This window comes from Ixodes scapularis, unplaced genomic scaffold (assembly GCF_016920785.2).
Source record: "Ixodes scapularis isolate PalLabHiFi unplaced genomic scaffold, ASM1692078v2 ptg000712l_1__unscaffolded, whole genome shotgun sequence".
Classification (NCBI taxonomy): domain Eukaryota; kingdom Metazoa; phylum Arthropoda; class Arachnida; order Ixodida; family Ixodidae; genus Ixodes; species Ixodes scapularis.
In genome coordinates, this window is record NW_024610026.1 from 994,511 (window position 1) to 1,013,577 (window position 19,067).

Genomic DNA, 19,067 nt, shown 5'->3' on the forward strand with positions numbered 1-19,067 from the left:
AGCTGCGATGACTTCCCCACCGATCTTAGTTCATTATGACCCAAAGAGGCCTCTGCAGCTCGCTTGCAACGCATCGCAATAAGGCATAGGGGCCGTTCTTTTGCAAGTTTCGCTGGATGGAAAGGTTCAACCTGTGGCTTACGAGTCTCGTATCTTATCGGAGGCTGAAAAGAACTACAGTCAGATTGAAAAGGCACTGGCCTTGGTTTTTGTAGTTAAAAAATGTCACATGTATATTTACGGCCGTTTCTTCGCCTTGATTACAGACCATAAGCCTTCGCAAACCATTTTCGGCCCGAAAACAGGCATTCCAGCTATGGATGCTGCACGGATACAGAGCTGGGCAGTGACGCTATCTACGTACAGCTACTAGCTCCAGTTCAAGAAATGAAGGCACAACGCTGAAGCAGACTGCTTGTCAAGATTGCCACTTGAATTTGTGGAAGATGATTCGACCGAAGGAAACGAAACTTTTTATTCACTGCGTCTAGATGCGCTACATGTTACCAGCCGTGGCATTGCTCGTGCCACAAGCCACGACCCTATGTTGAGCAAAGTGCTCGACTTGACAGGCATGGGCTGGCCATCGTCCTTCACTGACAAGGAAATCAATCTTTTTTTGACAGACGTCTGGAGCTCATTGTGCATCAAGGCTGTCCGATGTATTGCATGAGGGTAGTCGTACAACCAAAACTGCGTACTCTCCTGCTTGAGGCGACACATCAGGGTTATCCAGGTATTGTCAAAAGCAAAGAACTAGCCAGGAGCTATAGCTGGTGGCCTACAATTGACAATGACCTGGAAGAGCAAGTGAAAGCATGTCAAGAATGCTATCAACAGCGGAACGAGTCAGTCCCCGCGCCCCTCCATCCTTGGGCATGGCCGACATCGCCCTGGCAAACGGTGCACTTGGATTTCGCGGGTCCAGTCAAGGGGAAGATGTTTTTGGTTGCCGTAGATGCACTCTCAAAGTGGCCCGAGGTCTATTTGATGGGCAATACGACATCACAACATACGATCCAACGTCTTCAGGACTTGTTTTGGCGTACCTGGGACCGTTGTTACAGACAACGGTCCCCAGTTCGTCTCAACAGAATTCAAGACTTTTATTAAGAATCTAGGAGGTCGTCACATCTTGAGCGCAGCCTATCATCTGATTACTAGTGGCCTCGCCGAGAAGTTTGTCTAGACACTGAAGTCTGCTCTCCGAAAGGACGACCGCAAGACTCGCTGGAGTTGATGGTACAAACGCTTCTTCTGACGTACCGCAACACCCCTCACACGACGACAAAAGAAACACCTGCCAGTTTGTTCTTAGGCAGAAGACTTCGCACAAGACTTGATGCCATCAAGCCTTCCGTTGGGGGAAGAGTAGGACATAAAAGTTCGTCCAGGCCTCGCAGCGAAAGGCACGAGCAAGGATTTTTAGTGTGAACAACAATGTGTTCGTGAGGAACAAGAGAGGCTCCCAGAAATGCGTTCTCTGCAGGATTCTAAAGCAATCTGGCCCAGTGTCGTTCCAGCTTCGAGTCACAACGGCTCGGGGCACATATATCTGGCGCCGTCACCAAGACCAGATGCTTCATCATCATGAAAACTCGATGCAACGCACATCGGACGGATTCCTGCCCGACCTCAGGGATGCAGAAAACTCCGCCGACGAGCCTGTGGTCAGTGAGTTTGCAACCACCCCACAAACGGCAACCGACAATTCCGCTGCGCAACAGCGCTACCCCACAAGACTTTGTCGTCCTCCAGACAGATACGACGCATAACGTTTTCGGCATCATGTGCAGAGCTTTTTTTTCCTTTGGTTTCTGCAATTACGCCGGGGGAAATGTTATAAGTGTCACAGTGCTCGTGCCATGACGTGCAGCGTGCGCGTGAGACTATCACATGAAGTGCTTGACTGACTGCCTACCCGAGCGACAGCATGCAGCCGTGTTCCAACTGGGCTGATTTATGTAACCTGCTCTTTTTTTCTTAAATACACCACAAGCAGCATTAGAATGGTTATGCACGCCAACTCTGCTGCTCCCTTTAATCTTTTTTTTTTCGATTTTGTTGATTTGTGGGTGACGATAAAATCGTTTAAATGAGAGTTCATGATGCATTAGAAGAAGCCGTTTAGCACGCTTACTCGTTCGCTTCTTCAGACGATGTATCTTCTCTTCCACGTCCGAGCTAAAATGCCACGCTGCCGCTTTAAATGTCTAGCGATCACCCCTGCCGTGGCAAGGTGGCAATATTTTGAGTTTAAATTTTGAAGTTGCCATATACTACAGCAAATATCTAACCGTCCTTGCGTCACCTTGTTACATCCGAACTCTGTCCAGCACTCTCAGAAATCGCGGGTGTAGTGGTTACGCCCCTTGTCAAAAACATAATATCGCAACACTGCATTTCGACGTTCAGTCACCGACGTCGAACCGACGATACCAGCATTTGCGAGCGGCTCGATAGCTGTATGATATCAATCACTAAATATATAATGTACGTTTCAACGACTACAGAAAACACTGATATGTTTTGCAGCAAGGTCAACAAAAACATGATCACTTTCCTGTAGTCTTTCACTTGTATAATACTTATTTTAATCGGTTGTATCACACGACTATAAAGTCGCTCGTGAATATTGGTACCGTCGGATCGACTGTCAGTAAACTTAACGCCGAACTGTTCTGAGTGAGGTCGCTTTTTGTGAGGCGCCTCGCTCATTTTAGGAGCATATTCGGCTCCCCACGAAGCCATTAGCGGTCGGTCGTAAGCTCTGAAGTTTGGTCGTGATATATCGAGGTGCATAAAAGCTCATCGAAGATTATAAGTCCCCGCTCCCGCAGCGGCCGCGCTCGGGAGTGGTTCCGCATGGCATGGTCGCTACCGTCTGAACGCCTCTTCCCCTTCCATTGGAACGGTGAGTCATGCTTTTGGCCAGGCATAGCGCCCCCTGCCATTAACTATGCTGTATCCTTTTGACGTGCTTTGTGTGCTTTAGTATAGCGAAGATGGGAGGCAAAGTGTGGCCCACTGACCGCACACAAGCCTGCTCATTCGTGGTGTTCGATAAATGCCGCGTCCTATTGTTGAACTATGGCGATGGTTCGAATCACGGCTACGATGGCTTGGCTTCTCGCACTTCGCGTGTGTCCCCGCAATTTCAATCCCAGGTTAGTTATGATGGCCATCGGGCTCGTGTTTGAAAATGAGCAGCGTGTTTTACCGTCTGCGGTGGCGACATCTGATCAGCTCAAACCAACAGCCGTGTGCTGACCTCCGCCTAAATGAATAGAAACATCAACTTGTGGGCAATCCCCCTTGTGATGGTTGTGCGAGTTGACTGTTGGACTAATGTTTAAAGGATGGCCGGCCAAAAGAAAGGGACGACAACGTCTTCCAAAGCATGATACCTCGCAGCGTACTGGCTTCTCGGTTGTAAGCTAGCCACTGTGAACGTCTTCCTGAACTCGTCAGAGCCGCTAGTGGAGAACATGTCGAGCTATCCGCTTTGTTTACCAACAAGTTTCAAGCTTAGTTTTCTGGCAAATGCCTTTCCGATAAAACTCGTCCGAGTTCCACCGTCGATAATTTCTCGGATATAGGCACTGCTCTGGTTCGTAACAGCCTAGCTTCCGATTGTGGAAGCTCGGTGCGGCGCTGCGTTACCAATTGTAAGTATGTTGCCAGTCTCTCCCTGAACTTGTTGAACCTGTGATGCTGTTTATTAAAGACAAATGCACCCGGGTAAAGAACGTCATACACTGCACCCAGGAGATCTCGCTTGGCTGCGATAGTCGTTTCATTTATGTTCTCGAATGGTGCATGTGAGGCCTCTCCCATCTTGCACCAGACTTTTGTTCCTCATTTAGTGCGATCACAGAAGTAAGGACGTGGAAATCGAATGGTGATATTGCCCCTTGCTAAATAATCATGGGTTGTTTGTTACGCTGGCTTGCATTTCAAGCTTTGAAGGTGTATCAATGGCTTTCTTTGAGTTTTGAGCCACTATCGTCAGGCTCACTGGTCTTTGCTCAAGAGGTGCTTATCATAACCTTCTTTCGGTCCCCACTCGTATAAAACGCAAGCGTTTTCGACTCCCTCACGTTCATTTGTTAACAATGCGAAGCCGGTGTCCAAGTTGCGTCATCGTCAATTGTGCCATCGCATTTTCGCACAAACTCGTACGTTATGTGCATAGCAATGGAGTCAATGGTAATTCACCACGGTACCGGTTCTCAAACTGGTTAGAGGTATGTCTAACCTATAGGAGCGACTTACGCAGAGTACCCAAGGAACGTTAGACGCCAATGCTGGTTTTAACGCGATCATGAATATTCCATATTCATGATCGCGTTACACCTGGCTTTGTCTTTGTCATTGATAAGCTTTAGACTCGTTCTGGGTATTATCGCTTGCTATTTGGGTCAGGATTGTAAAGGAAATTGCAGAGAATGCTACTGTTGCTTGCAGTCCCGCAATGGCCATGGCGGCTAGTTCATTCAGTAGATAGCATAAGTATTAAAGCTTTTATTCTTCACAGAACCTGGCATTGCGATGCACTGGGACGCCGAATCGCACACAGGAAGGTTGCCCCCTCACCTCGATACTGCAGTAGTTTTAGCTTGGGGAGCTTCACTTTCTTAATATGAGATGCTTTATCACTGTTGCCGTCGACCCCTGCTTAGCTTGTGGTCGTTGTCGCCCGGTGAAGAATGATATTTCTGCGCGGCTCACCAAGTGCTCAACGCACTCTGTCATCCCAGTTTGCAATGGCCGCGCAGTCTAGAAAATCAGTATTGCTGATATCTGGCTTAAACTCCTCGTTGACTATTCGCAATTCTTTGTTGCGGGTGATCAGTCGCCTACCCAAAAACCCAATTTAACTTTTTCGCTATTGAGATTATAAAACAAGAAATATAACTTGAAATGTTATTAGCAACCTGAATTCCGGTTTGAAAACCTGTAATGCAGATAAGATTCAATAAGATTTTTTATTCCATAATCTAGATAGCAAAAAGTTATATTGAAATTGGGAGGTGACCTTTCAAGGAAATTCACGTAACTGGTGGCAAATATAGAGCTGTCGTGTTCCCCGTTGATTGTCATAGTATTCTGCTTTCGAGCATTCCGCTTTCTCAACATCCAAGTTGTTCTTTGGTTAATTTCTCAAATCCCAAATCTCCGGTTTTGGCACCAAATTGTGGCGTGTCTGAAGCACTATTTCGCTACAGCGTCTACTTTGTACGTGACGGTGAAGTCGTTGAAAGGACGGTGCAATCGGCTTCAGAGGAAAACGCTTAGCACGCTAACTTGTACGACCTTTCATGCGTTTTCTACCGCCTTCACCATCTACCGCTAAACTAAACTTTCATACAGCCACTTTAAATATGAACTGTGAACTCTCAAGTGTTACCCTGTTAAATATTTACAACCCCTTATGTGAGAAAAAATACGACAAAATCGGCCGCGTCCAATCTGCCATTATTGTGGGATTACCGGCCACGTGGCACGAGTTTGCCGAAAAAGACATCAGGACTACGAAACCCGCGACTACTATAGTCGAGAGCGAAACAGCAGAGGGTATTGGAACCAGCCGCGGGATCGGTCTCCACCCCCGGATCCCTATCCAGCACGTCGTCCGGAAGCTCCACGGCGCCGCTCCCCATCTCCGTATCCTCGCTCTTTCTCACCCACGACCTCGAGGAGAGACGCGCGGCCCAATACGGCAAACTAGGTTCCGCAGTTGTTGGAGGACCAACTGCGTCACGAGAGAGTCTTCATCATCCTCCCTCTGACCCATCCAATCTCATCGAGGTATATATCGACGGCTTACTCCTGTACGCTTTAGTTGACGCAGGGGCGGCTACTTCCGTGATAAGAGAGGACATTTGCTTACGTCTTCACGAAATTAGAACACCGCTACATGGTTGTTCATTACGGGCGGCATCCACAGACATCATTCATCCCACCGCTCAGTGCACGGCTCGTGTTTTCATACAAAGTACGTGGTTTTGTTCATGGTTTTGTCGTCTTGCACGCACGACCTGATTCTAGGCTGGGATTTTCTTCAATCTGCTGAAGCTGTCATTAATTGCAAAGGCGTCAGTTTGGGGCATTCAAATAACCACGAGTCTGATTCCATAATTGTTGAAACCAAATTACGGGCCTGTGAGGATACTGTCATTCAACCGCTAGCATCTTTCCTGATGAATTTTTCGAGCGAACCAAGCCTTTCGGGGACTTTTCTAGTAACTCTTCTGTCTACCGTCTTGCTATCGCACGGGTTCATCGTACCCTATGCCCTATCTAAACTTACCGACGGCAAAACGATACTCCCTGTATGTAACGTTACTCACCAGCCACTTCTTTTCGTAAAGGACACAGTCGTCGCAAGTATCGAACCACAAAATTCTTTGGAACTTGCTTCGCTCGAATCAACACATCATTTTGACCCTCCAACGTTGCCTGTTATATCTAACCAAATACTTTTAAATGCCATTGACTCTGACCTGGGAGAGGTTCATAAAAAGCAATTAATTAATTATTTAACTCGTTTCCAATCGTGCTTTGACGTTTACACGTCCTTCACAAGCACAACAAACTCGGTAGCACATACGATCAATACGCCTCCTGGAGAAATAGTTCACCAACGCCCATATCGCGTGTCTCCTTCAGAACGCCGTATTATTGACCAAGAGGTGTCAGAAATGCTGCGTAAGGGGATCATCCGTCAATTCTCGAGCCCCTGGTCTTCACCAGTAGTCCTTGTAAAAAGAAGGACGGCAGCATACGTTTCTGCGTTGATTACCGTAGACTCAATAAGATCACTCGCAAGGACGTGTACCCTTTACCACGGATTGATGACACATTGGACACCCTACAATTAAGGAGCCGAATATTTTTCATCCCTGGATTTAAAGACCGGCTACTGGCAAATACCAATGAAGGAAGAAGACAAAGAAAAAACAGATTTCATTACAACTGACGGTCTTTTTGAATTCAACGTGATGCCTTTTGGCCTTTGCAATGCGGCGGCAACATTTGAGCGCATGATAGATAACGTTCTCCGCGGCCTTAAATGGCACATATGCCTTTGATACCTTGATGACATTATTATTTTTTCTCGTACGTTTAACGACCATCTCCTTCGCCTGTCCGAAGTGTTCGTTTGTCTCACAAAAGCTAACGTTCTACTCAACACAAAAAAGTGCCACTTTGCCTCTCGACAAATTAAGATCCTTGGGCATTTAGTAGATAAAGATGGCATTCGGTCCGACCCAGACAAGCTCAAGGCAGTAAACGAATTTCCTGTTCCTCTTAATATCAAACAACTTCGTAGTTTCCTAGGACTCTGCTCGTATTTTCGCCGTTCTGTACCTCACTTCGCCCAACTGGCTGCCCCACTTACACGGTTGTTACATGCCAATGCACCATTCATCTGGTCCCCTGAATATCGAGACTCATTTCACTCTCTCGAAGCCACTCTCCAGTCCGATCCAATCCTGGGGCACTTTAATGACTCTGCCCATACAGAGTTGCACACCGACGCCAGTGGATATGGCCTTGGTGTTGTTCTATTGCAGAGCGATCCCAACACACTAAAATAATATGTTGTGGCCTATGCGAGCCGAATGCTCTCCGCCGCCGAACAGAATTACACTATAACCGAGAAAGAATGCCTAGCTGTCGTTTGGGCAATCAACAAATTCCGGCCATATCTTTACGGAAGACATTTTACTATTGTGACCGATCACCACGCGTTATGTCGGCTTTCTTCCTTGAAAGATCTCACTGGCAGACTTGGTCCATGGACGCTTGCGCTTTAGGAATACAATTATACAGTAGTATACAAATCTGCGCGCAAACATACAGACGCTGACAGCCTATCTCGATGTCCAGTAGACAAACCAGATGAACGGCTTGAAAACATGGATGACGTTTTTGATGTCTCAGCACTTCATTTTGACTCTATTACACATGAGTAATCCAAAGATCCATGGATCAAAGGCATCATCGACCACCAAAAGAAACCGAATAACTTCGTTCACAAAAAGTTGCAAAAAGAGTTACAGAACTTCTCTCTCCAAGATGGTATACTCTACCGGCATAACTTTTCCCCTTCAGGACACCGCTGGCTCCTCGTAGTTCCTCGCAATATACGCACTGATATTCTTCGATGTTTTCATGATGACCCTACTTCAGGACACATGGGGTTTAACAAAACGTACGCTCGCATTAGGCAACGCTACTTCTGGCCGCAGCTTCAGACAACTCTTTTTAAATACGTTCAGTCCTGCTTGAAATGCCAGCGTAGAAAACGTCCAACCACTGCCCCTGCTCGTTTGCTGCAACCATTAGTTTGCCCCGGTGCGCCTTTCGAACAAGTAGGAAACGATTTGTTCAGTCCGTTCCCCGTTTCTTCTCATGGTCATCGCTGGATAGTCACGGCCGTTGACCACTTAACTAGATACGCCGCGACTGCCGCGCTGACCTCTGCGACATCGGAAGAAATTTTTCAATTCTTTGTACACACCATACTTCTACCAAATACGATATAGCTTCGCCAATACTGGAAACTGCTCCGAAAACCCATAGGAGCGGCGGCGAACGTGACAGTGGCGCCTCTAGCGGACTCGGAGTCTACGGAAGCAGTCGACGCAATGGAAAAGTATAGGCTCCGCGACGTCCTCGAGCTTTACGAGCCCCGTTTCGTCATACTAACAGCAGAAACAACTTATTACGGTCAGTCCGCTCACAAAGCGGAATCCACTGATCGCAACTGCAACGACAATCGAATAACAACGCGCGCATAAACAAAGATAGAGCAGTTTATTTAGCGGTCTCAAACACCTCTCAGGGATCACACGCGTTTGAAACGCGTCTGGGTTCAGCTACTCGAACTACGTTGTAATCATTAAAACATGCAAAAACGACATGTTAATATTACCAGAGCAAGCGCACGAGCTGCTGGAGCATAAAAACAAAAGAAAAAGTACGGACAAAAATGACCGTGCAAACACTTACCGAACTTTGCAGAAAAAATGGTGTCGCCTTTCCCGACGAAAATAAAAAGAAACGGGAAAGAGAAGCGAACAACGGCGAATAAAACAAAGAAGCTAGCAAAAAAACTATTTCAACGGCGACTATCGTTGCGGCACTTATAGAAAAAAAAAGAAAAGTGGAAAGCAGCAATTGAATAGCTGGTGGTCGCCACCGGTGTTGAGTTCAGGACAAACAAAGCGAAAGCAACACACGAAACTAATAAAAAAAGAAGAAAGCGTCCTTTTTTTTTTAGCTGCTTGTTGTACATTTCTTTATTTGCTTTCGCGGCGTAGGTGCGAACTAAAAACAAAACTGGGGAAATAAATAACGTAGTACCAGCTCACACTGCACGGTAAAAAAGAGTCGCAGAAATGCTTTGGTCGCAGGCAGCAATCTTCTATATGTGCTAGCAGTGAGTAACCTTTTTCGCTTTCGAATTTCTTTTTCCAGTGACTTTGGCGGGGTTGTTCGTTCGCTCGCTTGACGAAGCAGTTTAAAAGTGCATTCAAGTACTTGTTGACGTAGGTGTCCGTAGGTTGACGTAGGAAGCAGAAGAAAGATTTTCCACCACATCGGACAAACTTGTTCGTGCAATGGTAGGCAGCACATAGCATGCCCGCCATCTCCAAGTATGCTCTGGTGTATGCTCGAATGCGGCCGGTTCATCAACAAACCATGACCCGTAGCAGACGTGCCGGCCGGAGTACACAAATAAAATTCGAATAGAAATGTATAACGAGCTTACACTTCTTAATATATTTAATAAATATCAAAAAGCACGTATGAGAATTTGGATTAGAAACTCAATCGAAGGCGAAAATAGGAGGTTATCGCAGACGACAGTGGAAGAAAACAACAACAGCAACATCAAACTTGCAGACGGCCATCAAAATGCCCGGGCCTAGCGCAGACGAACCGGGGGTGGAAAGCGCCGAAGCGAAGGAAAGGGAGTAAAAACTAAGCCAAACAAAGCAAGGATACGCGATGATTTACACGTCGGGCAAAAAAAAAAGCAAAAAGAAAACAAAAAAATTGCACAGCAACATATAAGCAGGAGGAAGAAATAACGCGGCAGAGTGGCGTCGCCTCAAAAATATAAAAGAAAGAAGACTCAAAAATGGAGAGTGGAGACGGTTCAACGGGTGTCGGCCTTTATCGTAGAAGTAAAAAAAAAGCGAAGAAGAAGATGTTGGTCGTCCCCGCGCTAACAATCGGAATTTGCGCACTGTAAATAACGTGACTGAAATCACCTTTTTTCGCGGGGCTACGACGCTCTCCCCTTCTCTCTTTGCAAGCGCGAGAAGTCTGCTTTTTTCGTAACTCCGCTTTTATTAATCTATAATCGTGTCAGATTTGCATTTGCACAACGACTTCTTTCGGAGCATACTGACATCGCCGTAACGTACGTGGTTCGAAATTGACTTCTGCTTCTTCATCCGGAGACGATCTTAACGGTATTAGCCAGCTCGCCTGTTCGACGAAACGGTTATAAGCGAGACATTCATGAGAAATGGGAATTGCAACGACAGAACGAATTGACTGATAAGAACAATAAAGTTGAAACGAAGCTATGTTCTGAAATGTTTGTAAATTTCCCTTTTTCACGAAACAGCGCGAAGGCATACATTCGTGTTTTGCTTGGCTTACATGAGTTGTGACAGAATGTTTTCTTCGGGAGAACTCCGAAATTACAGCCAGAAAGCTGTAACATCTTTCCCACGCGAAGAGAATGTCCTTCACTCATGAGCTGGCACCCATTTTTTAACTTTCAAAGCAGCGAATGTCCGTGAGAATTTTTTTTCGTTGGTCACCTCGCACGGAGATAGGCAAAGCCAATGCATTTTGGAGAATTTGTCTGCTAGCGGAGACTCCGAGCTCGCCAGGGGCACTGCAATCACTTTTCGCCCGTTTTCCGCGGGAGTTGGCAGTGTTGGCTTCCACGGTATCTGCTTCTACGTCATGGTGCGCCACAAGTCCTCTTAAGCGACCGAGGACGGCAGTTTCTTTCGAGTACACTTACAGCTATTCTGAAAGCCTGTAACGTAATTCATAAAACAACATCATCATATCATCCACAGACAAACGGTTTAACCGAACGTTTTCACAAGACCCTTGCAGAAATGATATCCATGTACGTTTCCCCCGACCATACGAACTGGGACACTGTACTCCCGTTCGTAACTTTTGCCTATAATACTGTCCTCCCGTCTACCACGGGCTACTCCCATTTTTATTTAGTGTACGGACGCGAAGCATCATGCACAATGGACACCATCTTTCCTGTCGCTCCTTCAATCAACAATCAAAGTGAACTGCTAGAGAACTTCATCTTTGGCGCCGAAGAATGCCGCCAGCTCGCGCAGCTCCGCAAGTCGCGGCATCAACAGGTCACCAAGGGCCGCTACGACAAGCACCACACAAACACTTCTTACTCCCCTGGTGACCTTGTGTGGGTCTGGACACCAGCTCGACAACCTGGCCGAGTGGACAAGTCCCTTCACAAGTACATCGGTCCCTATCGAATCACCGAGAAAACATCACCTGTCTCCTACCTCGCTGAGCCCATTTCTTCCTCCTCGGATGGCCGCCGCCGACCTTCGGAAGTTCTACACGTGAACCGCTTGAAACCGTACCACCCACCACTGCAATAGCTCCCCCCCCCCCCCCCCCCCCCGAGGAGGGCGGTAATGTGATGAAGACCCTCATCGTCGTCATCGAGCATCGTCATATCTCCCCCATCATCGTCATCACCGATAGCTCGTGTGGCCCGTGCTCGCAACCGCGGGCCAGTTCGAATATAATCATCACTGAAAGCGGTCGCTGAGCTTCTGCCTTCCTGAGATTATATATATTAGAAGGTTGTACAGTGGTTGTTGGTCGAGGTGCAGTATTTTCTTCCGAGTCTCTACAATATTAGTATAAGGGGGTGGGTGGACAACCGTTTTAGAAACTCTCGTTGCTATAACGAGCCTCAGCGAAACCCCTAAAGATGAGTGCATTCACCGTCTGCTTGTATGACCAAAGGGCTGATTAAACGTTTTGGCATAACGGGGAATATCAGATGTTTTCAGGCGCCGATAAATGGTACCTCATCAAAAGATCCGGTAGAGAAAACCGAGAATTAGTTGGCCGAAATAACAAGAAAACTGAATGTCTTAATGTCAATCGGAGCGAAAGTGGACGCGCTTCTCTCCATAAAAGAAACAGTCGACAAAATTAAGCTGTATGTGCAGCACATGTCAGACCAATATCTTGAGATACTTGGGGAAATGAAAAAGCAAAACCAAGATATTAAAGGACTCGGGGAACGTGTTGAAAGACTGGAAAATAGCGGAACCCAAAGAGAAGTCGAAGCTTTAAAACGGGAAGTAAATGAGCTTCAACAATACAGCCGCAGACAGAACCTTGAGGTGCATGGGTTTCCATGTCTCCCAAAAAGGAACCTGTGGCACAAACTCAAAGAAGTATCAGACCAGCTAGGCGTTGCTGAACTGACTGAAAACGATGTAGAGGCGTTGCACAGGATGCCCGGAAAGCCAGATAAAGTTCCTTCGATTCTCGTTCGTTTCACGTCCCGACTTACTAGAGATCGATGGTTCCAGGCAAGGGCTGTACTCAAAGATAACGCGTCGGGTATCTGGTTAACGGACAACCTAACATCGCAAACAAAAACATTGCTTTGGCAGGCAAAGACGAAGGCAGCGGAAAGACGTTATCAGTTTGTCTGGCAGAAGGGCGGAAGGATTTTTGTCAAGAAGGCAACCCGGCGATCGCCCTATCCGAATTGACAATGATAATGATCTAGCTAAAATTGAGTAAACATTCCGGAAGTATAAAGCCACTAAATAAATAAACACAACAATGGCGGGCGATTATAATGAGCCTACGTACTATGACAGCGCGTTATTCAATCGGTGCATCACTGATAAAGCAGTCACTGCAAAAACACTAAAATTGTTTCACCTAAACGCACTGAGTCTGCGGAATAAATTTGATGAAATATGTTTTTTCCTAGATTCACTTTGTACTCCGTTCGATGTTCTTGCATTTACCGAAACGTGGTACTCAGGAGAATCGGACATTGTGCGATTCCAAGATTATAAATGTGAAGTTATCTGCCGCGAATCTTGCCGGGGGGGGGGGGGGGGGGGGGGGCAGTGTTGCCTTGTACATTCAAAACAAACTAAACTACCATGTACTGCATGATTTCACTTGTATGAATAATGATTTTGAATCTTTGGTTGTGGGTTACGGAGGTTGTATAATAGCTGCGGTTTACCGTCCACCCTCAGGTGCCTTAAATGTTTTTTTTTTTTCAATTTTCTTGAAGAATTAGTTGAGTATGTTATGTCGATAAATCAGAAAATAGTTTTAGTTGAAAACATGGACATTGATCTGTTGGCCAATGGACCTGCGCGTGTAGCATTATTAGAAATCGCTCAAGCAAGTGGATGTGAAAATATAATCAGCGTTCCCACTCGCGTAACTGAAGGTACGGAATCACTAATCGATATTTGTTTAACGAATTACCAAAATACTGATGTATTTTCTGGAGTTCTAACTGCAGATCTGAGCGACCACTTACCGTTTTTTTGCTTCTTTCCCCAACACAATTCACAACACAATCTCCTGCGCAAAAACCCTGTATTTTTCAGACTCATAAACGCAACCACTTTGGAAGATTTCTATAATCTCGTTTTGACAGAAAACTGGGATGATGTTTTAAGGAACCTAACCCGACAAAATCTTACGATATTTTTATATCAAAGCTTCAAGAATATTATAATAAAGCTTTCCCAAAAGCGGAGATTAAAAAACATAAAATGTCAAGGAAGCCACGGGTAACCCTGGAACTTTACAACCGAATCAAAGGACGTGATCAGATGTTTCCAACGTTTATCAAAACTAAAAATAAGAATTTACTTATGGAATATAAAAAATGCAGAAAGAAACCTTCCCTTGACATTAAAAAGGCGAAGATAAACTTTTTTTAAATCTACGTTCTCTGAAATTTATAAAGACCCAGCTAAGCTGTGGAATACTATGAGAAAACTAATGTCAATAAATCCGGTTTTCATCCCTAAAGAACTTAAAATAGATGGTACTCTATATACGCAAGCTTTATTGGCAGATAAATTTAATACACATTTTCTGTCATCTGGTGCATGTGAATCAGCGACCGTATATGACAACCATTACTCATCTGTACCGGTATTGAGCTCAATATTTTTAGAACCAACAGATGAAACAGAAGTTCGAAACATACTAATGTCCCTAAAAATAACTGCGCAAGTGGTGTTGATGATATCAAGGTTACCGCTATTAAAGCGGTAACGGAGTTAGTGTGGCCTCCTCTTGTTGATCTTTGTAATAAAATATTGGTTTCCGGTATATTCCCAGAAAAAATTGAAAATTGCTAAAGTCAGTGTTATCCACAAGGGAGGCACATATGAGAACCTTAATAATTACAGGCCTATATCTGTACTACCACTTTTTTCCAAGGTTGTAGAAGACATAATTATTTCAAGATTTTACCGGTTTTTTACTATTAATAATATTATAACTGACAAACAGTTTGGTTTTCAGAAAGGGAAATCAACCGAATCAGCCCTAATATAAATCAAAGATAAAATAATTACTAATATAGAAAACCATGCAGATACCATTGGGATTTTCCTGGATTTCAGAAAAGCGTTTGATTCAATAAAACATAAAAGTTTACTGGAGAAACTATTGGCGTGCGGAATTAGAGGTAATGCACTAGAATTAATTCGCAGCTATTTATATTCGCGTTCTCAATATACGGTACTTAATGGATTTCAATCTAAACTCGCACCAATAATATATGGCGTTCCGCAAGGTTCCATACTGGGGCCTCTATTATTTCAAATTTATATAAACGATATTGTGAATATACCTGAATCGCGTGGTATTATTTTATATGCTGATGATACCAATGTCTTTTTTTCTAGTGGAAATCTGGATCAGCTCAAGGAATTTGCAAATAGTTGGCTCAGTAAATTATTATTGTGGCTAAGGCGCAACCAGCTTAGTCTTAACACTAGTAAAACAAAATATGTGTTGTTCAGATCAAGAAACAGACCTATTTCGCGTACATTGAATATCTCTTTTGACGGGGAAAAAATTGAATGCGTTAAATATCACAAGTTTCTTGGTGTATGGTTTGAAGAAACACTCAGTTGGACTGTACACATAGAAAAAATGAGGGTTGATATTGCAAGAGCAATAGGAATATTAACAAATTCCGACAATTACTACCAAAAAGGGTGAAACTGCAATTATATTATTCGCTGGTCTACTCACGCTTATAGTACTGTATGTTAGTATGGGGAACCACTACACAAACGAATAAGGAAAAACTATTTATTTTGCAAAAGAAGGCTGTTCGTTATATTGAGAACCTTAAAAGGTACGAACACTCATTCCCAGCATTTCAAAAGTATAAAATATTAAATATAGATCAAATTCTGCTTCTCAAATTATCTATTTTTATTTTTAATCAAACTAGACAAAACGAAGCGCCCTTTCTTTATATCTTCAATAAAACCTCGGCGAATTACAGTCTTAGAAATGCACAGTACCTATACGAAACCCATGGTTCGAACTAATTACGGTACACAGCACCTTACATATCTCGCATCAGATCTACTAAGGAAACGCCTAAACATAGCAGAAATGGCCCAAGCACACATTTCGTTTTTCCATTTAAAAAAAAAAGGATTGTAGAATATATACTAAATCACTCATGATCTGCAGTTAGTAAGAAGTTGACAGTTGTGTGTTGTTGTGTTTGTTGTGGATTTTAAAATTGCTGTATCTTTGTATATTTATTCTGTTTGTTTTCCTGTGTCTCCTCCGAGTGCTGTGAAAAAGGGGCTGGAGGCTCGTCAGAAGACAACTCGTCTTCTTTTGGCCCAGCCCCCCAGACCCTTTTTTGTGTCTGAAATAAAAGATATATAAATACATATATACCACGGTCTTTCAAGGTCGACCAAGGCCTTTTCTCAAAAAAGTGTTCCTGAACAAGGCTAGCACGACTATACTTACTTGCTGAGGACGTCAACGTAATTAATAAACATTCGGCATCCCTAATGACGTATTTCACGCATCTCCGGCAGCTTCAACTACCACTTAGGGCAATGTCTTTGTATCTATGTAAGAGCGGCGCATATTTACAGTTCTGGTTAAGAAAAAATTAAACTAGCTGCGATTCGGGAAGATTATAAGCACATTATCGGGAAACACACGCTATCACGGTCAAGAGTCTACGAATTCTGTCAACAGTTCAGCGAAGGACGATAACCGATAACAAATGAAAAGCGTGGGCAATTTCTTCCGAGTGAAAAGTAAAGCAACCAAAACAATGGCAGCGTTACCTGGAAGTGCACAAAAATACTTTCAAACAGTGACATAGTTTCGTGATTGTCAGATCGTTCCTATCCTCAGTAGAGTTTAAAGCGCAGGAAAACTCTAACGATCATTGGAACTGTAAAATGTATTGGCTTCTAGACGTTGGCCATTCAAACCCCTCTAAATATAATGCAGCGTAACTAAAATTATTTTGTATAGCAAAAAAAAAAAAAAAGAAAAATATAGCACTCCAATGTCAAATGTTTGGTCACTGACCAGAGGGCATTCCTTCAGAAGTAAGCGTTATGTTGTTCAACGTTTAATAAATATTTTTTGCAATTTAATTGCAAAAATAGAGCCCGTTTCCGGTAGCTGCCGCCATTAATCTTGATGTATTCGTAGACTTCGTATTCCACAATTTCCCCATTTAAACTTGCCGAATATTTTTTTTATATAGTTTGAACCCGATAACGGTCAACTCTGATTGCGGGTATATAAATAGCACCGTTAGCGCTCACTCGCGAAATGATAGTGTTAAAAAATGCAGGCTTTGTTTTTCCGACTAAAAAAAATTTAGGCGGAACAATTTAAACAAGATTACCCCTTGGCACAACTCATGTCCTTAGGATGTCGTTAGAGCTTGGAAGAAATTCTCAATTCAAAAGCGATTGGTTTGGCTGAGTTAAGTTATCAAGGTTCCTGATATTTTGAACACCCACCGAGCTTACAAACTCTACAGTGACGCGAAACAAGAACCAGATCTTGATATTAAGTGTTTACGCGAGTTCCCGCACTTATCACATATGTTCACAGGTGTTTCACATATATCACACGTGGATGCACGTGGTGCCTGCATCGAACTATGATTTCAAAACCACGTCACAGATCTATCTCGAAATTTTGAATTTTTTCACAGGCTTGGAATGGTGCACGACGGATTAAGGGCAAAATACAGCACTCCGGCTTACAGAAATGTTACCTGCGACCCACGTGCCGGCTACCTAATGGCACCTGTTACGTTTGGCGCCAGAATGGGACAATGGTCTAAGTGCTCCTTGGCTCACTTGAAAGGGTTTGTAAGGTACGATTTTCTATTGTTTTCTATTGCTTCATTCTGGCCTCCCATTGATGTTCCATTGTGTCCTAGATTAGAGGCTGTATTGTGTCCTACCCTCGTCGCTTTCTTGGTTGCATTCCGAGCGCTTGCCAGAGTGGGCCGTTTACGACGCAAAATACAGCCATCAGGCTCAAAATAGAAACTTGCGAATGTCATTTACAGATATTGTGGATCACATTCATCCTATTTCTAAACACGACGGATATATTTAAAATTTTGTTGAAGTGTCCATTTAAGCTTTATTCACTCACTAAACCAACCATTCAAAAAGATTGGGCTATTAGCCTTTGAAATACCTCTTTGGAGAATGGAACCCAAAGCAATGTTTCGGGTCAGGCAGCCTCTTCATCAGTTAGTTTCGAAAGTAGACTTCATTTTCTAGGGGGAATAAAATCATTTTTAATGAGTATGGGTCAAGTATCCGAGAGATGGTTGTTGCATCTTAATCGCATTCTAAAGACACTTCTCACATTTGCATTCCCCTTGATTTAAGGGGCTACCTTGCGGTGAATATTGAGCATTCTGCAAGACGAGGATTTTAAGTTGGATGTGAACATAACATCGATATCTAAAAGCCACTTTGACTACGCCACGGCTGACGCAATGCATTGAGGGAACCCTGTTGGTTTTCCCGCTCATAATAATCTAGGTGCCGGAAATTTTATTCCGTGTGTCCCAGAATTTAATTCAGCTGTACACCAATTCAGCCCAAGTGTTAACGAATTTAACTCAAGTAGTCAACTGTTTAATCCCAACGCCATTCAATTAAATGCAAGGCTCACTTACTTTAATTCGTTCATAGTTGTGAATTTACTGTTACTACTAACTCATATGTTACTACCTTTTTAAAAACCTAAGTTGCTTGCAAGTCATAAACGACTTTTAACTGTATGTGCGCACTGCGTGACTGGTTTTCTCGTGCATTTGGAGGGATTTCTTAGACAATAATACGTAAGCTCGAACAAGCCATGGATATGTCTTTTGTCGGTTTTAAAATAGTAACGAACATTTACTAAAGGCTTGACAGTGAAACCGTGTTGGATAATTTATATTTCAATTAGGTGTATGAATTTAATGGCATGAACATTTTAATTGCAAAGCAGGATGCTGATTTTGAAACTCGTGTATTCCACACACGAATATGCGAGTTACATCTACTGAGTTTGAAGGGCAGGCACTATGTACTTGAAATGGTTGCGGACATAGGCCACGCTTCAACACGTTGAATTTTCTGCATTGCTTCTTGCGCCGCTGTCTGAAGAACCTGAGAATGGTGTTCCTTTAAGGTGGTAGCTTCAGGCCGCGCAAGTACAACTGCGCTATGCTCACTAAGGTAAGCTCTCCTGCCAGGCTTAAACTTAAAAACATATCTTAAAATGGAATGAAGACCGGACTGTGTGGTGGTAAGTACTTCAAAGAGTGCCGCTGGGACAAGGGGGCGTCTGCGACTCGTCGGTGTGCGGAAATATTATTAATTATAATGACCGAATCCTGGCCTCCCTCGAACCTTCCTCCAGGAATTCGTTGGAATTTAAGCAGG

The 19,067-nt window shown here is 44.0% G+C and overlaps 1 protein-coding gene across 1 annotated transcript in view; it reads left to right on the forward strand.

Annotated features, from left to right (window-relative positions):
- The window catches only part of LOC115310340 (zinc metalloproteinase/disintegrin-like), a 94,786-nt gene that overhangs the window by 58,063 nt on the left and 17,656 nt on the right, over positions 1-19,067 (forward strand). The window contains exon 12 of the mRNA XM_040210336.1: positions 17,327-17,491. Within this exon, the coding sequence (XP_040066270.1) occupies positions 17,327-17,491 (165 nt within the window). The remainder of the gene's footprint in view (positions 1-17,326; positions 17,492-19,067) is intronic.